The 10,069-nt window shown below is 40.2% G+C and overlaps 1 protein-coding gene across 1 annotated transcript in view; it reads right to left on the bottom strand.

The window, feature by feature from the left end:
* Positions 1 to 1,192: 1,192 nt before the first annotated feature.
* ttc29 (tetratricopeptide repeat domain 29) overlaps positions 1,193 to 10,069 on the bottom strand; it is a 283,106-nt gene continuing 274,229 nt past the window's right edge. The window contains exon 9 of the mRNA XM_033021387.1: positions 1,193 to 2,027. Within this exon, the coding sequence (XP_032877278.1) occupies positions 1,951 to 2,027 (77 nt within the window). The 3' untranslated portion in view covers positions 1,193 to 1,950. The remainder of the gene's footprint in view (positions 2,028 to 10,069) is intronic.

Raw genomic sequence — 10,069 nt, 5'->3', positions numbered from 1 at the left:
TTATGGGGAGAAGTCAGGAGAATGGGGTTGAGAGGGAAAGATGGATCAGCCATGATTGAAGGGTGGAGTAGACACGATGGGCCGAATCGCCTAATTCTGTTCTTGTGACTAATGAACAAGACGCAATAATTTTAAGGTTATGTCCTCTGTGTTCTGAAACCCGCATTTTGATTTTCTTGTGGAAAATGTGATAAAAACAAAAGAGAGGTGCTTTTGAAATAGTCAGAGAAGAAAAATGTACAGCAATATCGAAAGATATTATGAGGGACATGGCATACCCAGATTCACTTGTTAAATAATTTTATGCCTCCTGTAATAAATATTTTGTCTGAACACAGTGCAAGCATAGACAAACCATGAATAACATACACTTGCTGCATGGATGATCATCACAATTAGCCTGTGGTTACTGTATTGGGCCAATACCTGGAGACTGAGCTCAAGGCAAGATTTGAAATTGAATTCAAAAATGTTCATGTTGTGAATTAGCACCAGAAAATTATTTTGTTCATTATTTTAAAAAAAATGTGCATTTGATATTTCATTGGAGTTTGTTATCCCAATTTTATCTAGCCCATTGTTGACTCCAACCCTACATCATATAGTTAATGGGTGCAGTTACAGGGCAAAAATATATTCTTATTTTATATTTACCCTTTGGGAACAGACATCTCTGTGTTAAGATTTACATGCTTGGAAGTTCATCCCTATTGGAAACAACAAACATGTTTTCACATACATCACCGCATTGTCCTGCCTCTGAAATTCACTTAATTGACTAATACAAAGGATGAATTTCTAGTCATGCTGTTTGTTGAGATATGGAACTGTGGCAAGAACTGTGCTACAATTTCACATTCCATAAAGTATACCATCCTTCATCATTATGCAGATCAATCCAATAATGATTTGGAGATCATTGGCTGTGTTATTGGCACCTTCGTGTTGCAGGAGGATACCAATGGACTGGGCAATTGGATAGTAGAGGTGCAAAGGGAATTCAATGCCTTGTGACATGGCAATAAGGAATTAAGGAAAACACAGTGTTCAAATGCACTTACACAAATAATAACAAAACCAGAGTAAGTCCGCTACCCAGATTCACAACATCTACTGTACCAAAGAATGAAGGCCTGTTATAAATTATATCCACATTTGCACCCAAGCCAAACACATCTAAATCCACACAAAGTTAAACCAAGGAGCTTATTTAATGTTTTTCCAATACATTTCAATTGAAAGATCTTTTTCAGATTTTACTTTATTGTTTACGGCCTCAGATGATTAAAAAGGAACAGTATTTTATTGGAAATGTTGAAGTACTTCAAATTATAAACGGTTTGAAAATTGGTATTTTTAAAATGCTTATGGATAATTAAATATAGAAAGAGAGCCCATGCATAATATGCTCCATCAGGGTAAGAACAAGTATAATCCTATTTTTGATAGTCACTGTTGTATACATTCCTAAACTGTTCAGGTTATGTAAAAAAGAATCTATCCATTAAAAAATTATCTCTATTTTATGTCACCCAAATTAAAATAATTTCGGAGAAACCCACTAACATGTGAATGGTTGACGGTACTGCACGATGATAAATTTGATAGTTATGTAAGGAAATAATCTATATTGATGATGAAATACTCCACATAATAATGTTTGCACGTTAACAACAACAAAAAACCCCATGGTGAAAATTAGTGCACAACAATGTTAAAACAGACCAGTTTAATAATCACTATCTGACCCCTGTATGGTGAAAACATTGACATATCAAGCACAATTTGGGCACAATTAATTAATAAAACAGTTCAAAAATAAAAGATTATTTGTGATCATTTGTTATTTTCATTGGTGATTGAACTGATACCATCTGAATTAGATTGACAAAAGTGCCACCATTATGAAGGTTGTGAACTAGCGTTATATTTTTCCAGCATTTGCCTTTCTTAATCCGCAGTTTCATCAAAAGCTATCTTTGTTTCCACGATTGATCGTCTGTCAAATATTCTGCTTGCCGTAGGATCTGTTGGGAGAATCAATAGAGTTTAGAATAACTTCATAGCACTATCAATGACAAAGATGAACATAGTACAACTTGGGGTACGGTTTACCCTACAACACTGGTGATTCTGTGTCAGAGTCGATGTAAAGTCTCAAATGTTTCGAATCCACCTGGATTTATTAGAGCATGTGGGGATCAGAATAATCATGCTCATAATGTAAATGATATAATAACGTTTCAAACTTTTGATTTTATTTGTCTTCCAGATTCATAACTGGTCATCCACATTTCTCATGGAATTAAGACTTGTGCAGACAGAACGGGTGTTGCGACAATTGTTCCAGCTTATCTCATGATCATGCCTTGTTCCCATCCCTTACCCACTTAGCATTCAAGGGATCCGTGTTTCACCTCATTGATAAATAATACTTAAGTTATGGATCCCTCAATATCAGACCTCAACTATAGCGGGCCAGATTGTTTGACTCTGCTCACTGAACATGCTGCTCCTGGGTTCTCTGGCTTTCATCTCTGTTTTTTCAGTCTCCAAAATTTCCTGTCAGCCATTCCCAGGATCACTGATCTTTTTCTTGTGCACTGCTGGGCCTTATGGTCATTTATCCCAGTTTAAACCTCCAGCACACCTGTAACTATAGCAGTCCTTTCCAAATTACTGAAATTAAAAGGAAGTACATTTTTGCTGTCTTGTCTAGCTCAGTCCCAATTTTTGTTTTAGTGAGAAGGAGTTTACTAATCATTAATCAGGAGTTTAAATTCATAGAATGTAGTAACCTTTGCCATTCCAGTCGGGTGTCATCGGTGGATAAAATGGCAAACTTTGGGTTCCTGTATATTTGATCTGTTACCAGATATGCCAATGTAACTACCTGCTCTGTGATTTTGAAGAAACTTTTTTATAATTTCTGTCATCATTGTTTTTATTTATTATTATTAGCAACTTTAAGATTATGTCCTCTGTGTTCCGAATTCCCCCAAAAGAACATTTTGATTTTCTTGTGAAAAGATGTGATAAAGAATATAGCCGGGTTCTTTTGAAATAGTCTGAGATGAAAAATGTTCAGCATATCGAAATATTTTATGAGAGGGACATGGCGGACACAGATTCACTTGTTTAATAATTTTAAGCCTCGAAGTTTGAGGTGCAGCTTAAATAGTCACTATAGACTACAAGGAAAGCTGAGAATTCCTGGATCTTATGTTTCAGGTATCCACCCTGCAACCTCACAGCTCAGGATAGAAATGGTGGCTATCTGGAAGAAGTTGTATTTGCGGGAATCATTTTGCTGTGTGTGACTCTCCCAAACTGATATTCAGCATTTGAGGCTGGTGAAGTAAATCACACCTTAAAGAAATGAAACCTAGAATCATAGAACAAAGGATAGAGAGTGGTGAATCTCTGGAATTCACTGCCACAGAAGGTAGTTGAGGCCAGTTCATTGGCTATATTTAAGAGGGAGTTAGATGTGGCCCTTGTGGCTAAAGGGATCAGAGGGTATAGAGAGAAGGCAGGTACAGGATACTGAGTTGGATGATCAGCCATGATCATATTGAATGGCGGTGCAGGCTCGAGGGGCCGAATGGCCTACTCCTGCACCTATTTTCTATGTTTCTATGTTTCTTTAACCACACAGGGGCAACAGATAAGTTTAGAAATGCTGCAGTATCAAGTAATTCCAAAATCAGGCAGCCAACAGGGTTTTTTACAACCAACAACGTGAGCTTGACTTGGCGTGTTGCCTGTCTGGTGCCATGATGAAAGACAGAGTGCAGAGCATTCTGAAAGGGAAAGGAATAAATAATGGTTCACTTTGGAACCAGTGGCATAGGGAGAAAAAGAGGATGGAATATTAGGGTAAGTGAACAAGTTTAAAAATTAGGGCCATGAAGGTAGTACTATCTGAATTAATCCCAGTGTTGTGCATTAATGAGAATACAAATAGAAAACTTGTGTATATTGATGTGTGATAAAGACATGGTATTGCGAGAGCTTCAGATTTTGGGGGATATCTGGACCGGTGTTCAGGCATAAATTATCTGTTCAAGGTTGTTTTGTACTTTGACAACACTGCAATCAATAGCCCTGGGTGGTTGGGGAAGATTTCAACTGCATCGCAGAGTAGTAGGTGGGAATATTAAATAACAATGAAGAGTGGTACCATATTTTACGGAAAAAGACGAAGAAAAGTTTCAAGAAACACAAAACTAAGTCTCGGATGCATGTATTGGTATGCATGAAATGCAGAGAATAAGTTGGTAGTCTGCAAAAACGAATATCCTCTAGGATTATGACTTTCTTCAAAAACAGATAACATGCGAGGTAAAAAAAACATATTTGTTCAGAGTGTATTGCAATCTGGAATTCACTGTATGTATGGGTAGTGGGAAGAAAACCAATTAATATCTACAAAAAATGGGTTATCATTTGAGAGAGAATAATTTACAGGGCCATGGAGAATACGACTGTCTGGATTACGCTACTGTGAGCCATGATAGGCTTGAAGGGCCTAATGACGTCCTTCAATGGTGTAACAATTTTATGATCTATTTCTGTTTAATGCTTTCATTAACGTTTGTTCTTGATAAATCTTAATGTTGCAGCAGAATCGTCCTGCCCTTCCCTATGTGTCTATGCTCCCAAAACCTGGAGAATGTTTAAAATTGTCCTGAGCTGTTCCTCTTGCCATCAAAATGTCACTCTGATCCTTTGGTCATGCAATACATCCAATTATTAGGCAGGACTCTGCATATGTTAATCTATAGGAGGGCTTCTTGTAAAAATTACCAGCATTTCCACAGCCTTAACCTGACTGGGTTTGTTGATGGTTACCAGGCACCTCTTATAACATACCACCTGTGTAACATTCAAGGCCACAATTCTTTATATGAAGCAACCTATTAAAAAAGATGTACGCATGTTGCAGACAAACAAAAATTCTATTGAAAGTTCTATATTATATAGTTTTTCTATTAATGTCTTAGGCATTATGGCTAATGTATCACACAGATATATACAAAAATGCAAATAATATTTTAACTAAAACATTGGAATTAAGTATTACAAATGAAATTTATAAAGTAAAGATTATTCCAAATTCCACTCAACTTCTCCCTTTAGGGCCTATGGTAGCATTTATTTGGTTTCTATTGTATCCTGCCGCAGGCACTGCATGGTGAAATCCAATCTCACATTTCCCACAGGGAGAAAGTGGCTAATAAGTGGGTTAAGCTGTATTCCCATTCATCAATGTACTTGTGAACTGCAGCTCAACAGAAACCCCTACTTGCTAAAAGCATGAAAATAAAACAAGGCACTAAAGCACTCGTATCCATTTTATGAAGGAATGTATCCAAATTATTTTTATTATTATTGCGACTCATTGCAAAGTAATATCAATATTTCAAATAAAAATAATTTCTTTGTACTATGTGTCAGGATTAATATACTTTAAAATAACCACTGAGGACACACTCTGCTTTGATGAGAATTTAATGACAGTTAAATCAATCTGAAGCTACAAAATTGTGATGTATCAGAGTTGGCTGCTGACACATAGCTGGGGCAAAGTGTTGATATCATTTTTAAAGTCTTCAGGATCCACAGCTTTTCAGTTACTGCCAGGCATGGTATAAAATACAACAACGAAAATGTGCTAAAAAATACAGCTTAAAATATTATCAAGATATAGGTATAGGTTTGTTATTGTCAAGGTACAGTGGAAATCTTTGCTTCGCATGCTATCCAAACAGATCATATAATACTATACATAAATACAATCTAGTCAAACTCAAGCACAATAGACAGAGCAAAGGGGGAGATACAGTGATAGACACAAATCTCTGGAGAAAAGGAACAGGTGACGTTTTGGGTTGGACCCGTTCTTCAGACTGAAAGTAGAAGGGGGCGGGGCGGAAGAGATATGGAGTTACAATGAAGATGGAGTGTGCAGAATATAGTTGTCAGCATTGTAGCTCAGTAGTTCCGTATGATTAGCTTATGGAAGGATCGTTCAGAAGTCTCATAACAGAGGGGAAGAAGTTGTTCGTGAGTCTGTAGCTTCTGCCGGATGGGACGAGGGAGAAGAAGGAATGGCCAGTATGGAGACTAGTATTTGATTGTAAATAAATAGTAAAGAAGCACATTTTCATTATACAGTATCGCACAGTTCACTAATGACTTCATGTACATAACAAAGAATAACATTATCATGTCTGCACTTCACTACGAAATAAAGAGACCACACACAAAACTATTTCAGATTGGTATAATCTCAATGCGTCTTCATTGAAACAATTAAACTAGATTTCAAAATGAACAGGTTGTAAGAATTTAATATTTTGTATTCATGTAAAGGGCATACATTATAAACCAGTAGTAGCTGTCATAGCTGCAAAGGAAAGCATTTCTCATGAATGGAAGTACAAGTTCTGTAGATTGAGATGCTTAAATAGTCAATGTTTTAATGTATTTGTTTTCTACATCAATCATTTTCATCTTCAGATCTTTCATAGCACTACTAAATCAGATAATCAAATTAAAAGTGGGAAACTTCCAAAATCACGATTTGGTAAATATATAGCCATTATAATAACACATTTATAGTATGGATCAGTAATTTGTAATTCGTCAAAATTGAAATCATCAGAATATTTTCAAGCTTCAATGATACTTCATAAGACTGAGATCTCTCAGTAGAATCTTTCAATTTGACGACCACCCAACATCAATGATGACCATTTGGTGTTAAATGGTGGAAACTAAGGAAATACATCCATTCAGCAATCAGTAATTTCTAACTTCTACTAGTGCATGACCAACAACTACAGACAAAAATAGAAGTAGATTTGAAACACATTTAAAGATTAAAACATCTGAGAGGAACTAAAACAAAATCCTTTTTACATTACTAATTTGTTCAATGTTCTTTTGAAATGTGCAAATAATCCTGAATGTTTAATATCTATCTATCCATCCATCCATAGCTATATAATTAAAAGTCTCATCTTGACCACTTCCTGTTTGCACTGTGCTTTGATTTTAGAAAAAACGCTACCACATGTGGCTGTGATTTTTTGGCCATCTTACTCAAAGTCCTCCTCCGCCGTGCAGGCCCCGAGGATTTTTCCCATCGATGAAAAATAAAAGACTTATTAGTATTTTAAAAATCTTGAGATTCTCTCTCCTGTCAATCACTGCCATGAAGGCCACGCCCCTTCCGGTTGGAGGGACTATAAAACCCGGATGTGCGGGCATGGCTCAGTCTGTCTGCAAGATGGCGAGGGAGAGGTCATGACTCTCTGTCTGAGCTGGGAAACTACCAGAACACTGTGAGTTTGCAATGTACTTGAATAAATGATTTGTTAGCCTTTAATGAAAAGGAAATTAGTTATTTGGCCTGCCCTGTGCTTGAAACTGCAATCGCAATGGCAATGAAGTGAAAATGCAATGAGATGTTAGGCTTGAGCCTGCCCTGTGCTTGAAAGTCCAATGGCAATGGAAATGAAGTGAAAATGCAATGAGCTGTTTGGCTTGAGCCTGCCCTGTGCTTGAATGTACAATGGCAATGGAAATGAAGTGAAAATGCAATCAGCTATTTGGCTTGTGCCTGCCCTGTGCTTGCAACTGCAATGGCAATGGAAGTAAAATGAAAATGCAATGAGCCATTCGGCCTGCCTGTGCTTGAAACTGCAATGCAATTGGAAATGAAATGAGTAGTTTGGCCTGCCTGAAACCACTAGGTGCCTATTAGCCGAGAAACCAGTCCCCTTTGCCCAAAATGCCCGTATTAGCCCAGGAGGAACATTTTGGCACAAAGGTCCCATGCCAGGCTAGGAATAGTCCAGAAAAAGTGCCTTTCACTGAGATTTCACTTTATTTTAATTTTTTAATAGAGCCACTTCGGCCCATCAGGCCCAAGGAGTCTACTCGGCCCATCAGTAAGTATTCCCCCTGCAAGTATTAAACATCACCACAGTATTTTTCTCCCTCCCTTCATTTGCTTCCTGGGAGATCCAGGCCAGGATAGACTTTCCTCCTTCATTGCTGTGATCTGCAGAAAAAGATGAAAAATGTCTAAAATTGATTCTCCACCCTCTCCCCCTTCTCTCTCACAGAGTCTCTCACCTGTTCTGGGCAGAATTTCTGGCAGTTTCTGAGCTGCCAGCCCACCAGGCCTGAGTGACTGAGCCGCCAGCCCACCAGGCCTGAGTGACTGATCTGCCAGCTCACCAGGCCTGAGTGACTGAGCTGCCAGCCCACCAGGCCTGAGTGACTGAGCTGCCAGCCCACCAGGCGTGAGTGACTGAGCTGCCAGCCCACCAGGCCTGAGTGACTGAGCTGCCAGCCCAAGAATCCATTTGGTCCACAATGTCCCTCTGGAAACCAGTCCCTTCGGGCCACAACTCCCATACAAGCGCTCCAGAAAGCCCCCATCCCCCACAGGCCAGCAATATTGGAATTGGTGGAGAGGTGGAATATTGCGTTGGGGGACCAGTCCTCCCATGTGAACATGGGACCCAATGGGTCCCACTTACTCTAGTATCATATCATATCATATACTTATTAAAACTCTGTGTGTGTGTCTATTTGTGAGGGTGTGTGTCATTTAGCCTTTGAAACGTATCTCCTCGAAAACCAGATGCCAAAACGGGGAAATTATTACATATTTCAGTAGCAATTTACCTTATGACTTAGAAATCCACTCCTCTATGAATTTGGTCAATTATTTCCCTATATTTTCACTAAAATTGTTCACCAAATAGACTGTTTTTTTTCGAATATCGCCACTGGCCAGCTGCTGTCGTCACAATGCCTTTGCTGCTTACGACCAGCTGTGCAGATTTTCAATGCGCAGCCAGTTACGCCCCCCGCTCCCTTCCTCCTCTTCCCCCACCTCTTTCCCCACGACCACTCGCCTCCCCGCCACGTTCTTCAAAAGGCGCAGAAAGAACGAGAAAGTTCTGCAGATCGTGAGGTCACAGTTGCAGAACTTTCTCCCTCTCTCACGGCCGCCGCAGCTTGTGAAGCCACGTCCGTCGCTCACTGCAGCTGCGGATTTCCAGAGTCAGGCCGGGTCTCTCTCCGCTTTTCGCAAGCCCACTCACTCGCCCGGCACACCCTCACCTCCTCCCCTCCTCTTCTCACCTCCTCCCCTCTCCTCCCTCCCTCTCTCCACGCTCCTCTCTACCTGTCACAGGGGACGACCTCCCTTGCATAAGCCACGATCGGCCGGTCCTCCGCAGCTTTTGGCAGTTCTCAACAAAGAGCCTATAGCGCGCTATAGGATCTTTGGTCCCCTGATCGCTCTGGGCCTCGCTCCGGGCCACCGCGAGCTGCCGCCCCGCCCCACTCCTCTCTCTCTCCCCCTCCTCTCTCTCTTCCCCCTCTCTCCCCCCTCTCTCTCTCCCCCCTCTCCCCCTCTCTCTTCCCCCTATCCCTTCCCATCCTCTCTCTCCCCCTCTCTCTTCCCCCTCTCTCCCCCCCCCTCTATCTCTCCCCCCTCTCTCTCTCCAACCTCCTCTATTTCTCCCCCCTTCCTCTCCCCCATGCGTCAGTTGATAGGGCAGGGACGGGGTAAAAGGAGCCAATGAATAATATTAATATAACAGTGTGGCGAGGGTGGTTATTGTGTGTGTTACACCGCAGGCCTCTCCCGCGCAACCGGACGTTGAGGGGACGGGACAATGAGTCTCACTTGGTCTAGTATACTATTAAAAGTCTTGCCATGTTTGTCTGTCCGTCTGTCTGTAATCTCAGGAGCTACGCCAAAACGGTACACAATAGCACGGACATTTTTGCAAAATCTTACTCAGTTTTTCCCCGTGGTCATTCTTATCAAGTTTCTTCACATTTGACATTATGTTTCACTTTATTGATATTTCAAGGTTTAAAAAAGCCAACTTTAACAAGATTTTTACTGTTAAAATCCTTCCTGCCAGCTTCCACAACAAACTTCAATATGAAGTTGCAATACAGGAACACTCTGTGCTTCCACCAACTTTTCACCTGAATGGAATATCACAGACCTCCCCCGACATCTGCAACA

Source organism: Amblyraja radiata, chromosome 1, assembly GCF_010909765.2.
Source record: "Amblyraja radiata isolate CabotCenter1 chromosome 1, sAmbRad1.1.pri, whole genome shotgun sequence".
In the NCBI taxonomy this organism is placed as follows: domain Eukaryota; kingdom Metazoa; phylum Chordata; class Chondrichthyes; order Rajiformes; family Rajidae; genus Amblyraja; species Amblyraja radiata.
The sequence above is the reverse complement of the archived record's forward strand: the minus strand, read 5'-3'. Positions and strand labels throughout refer to the sequence as shown.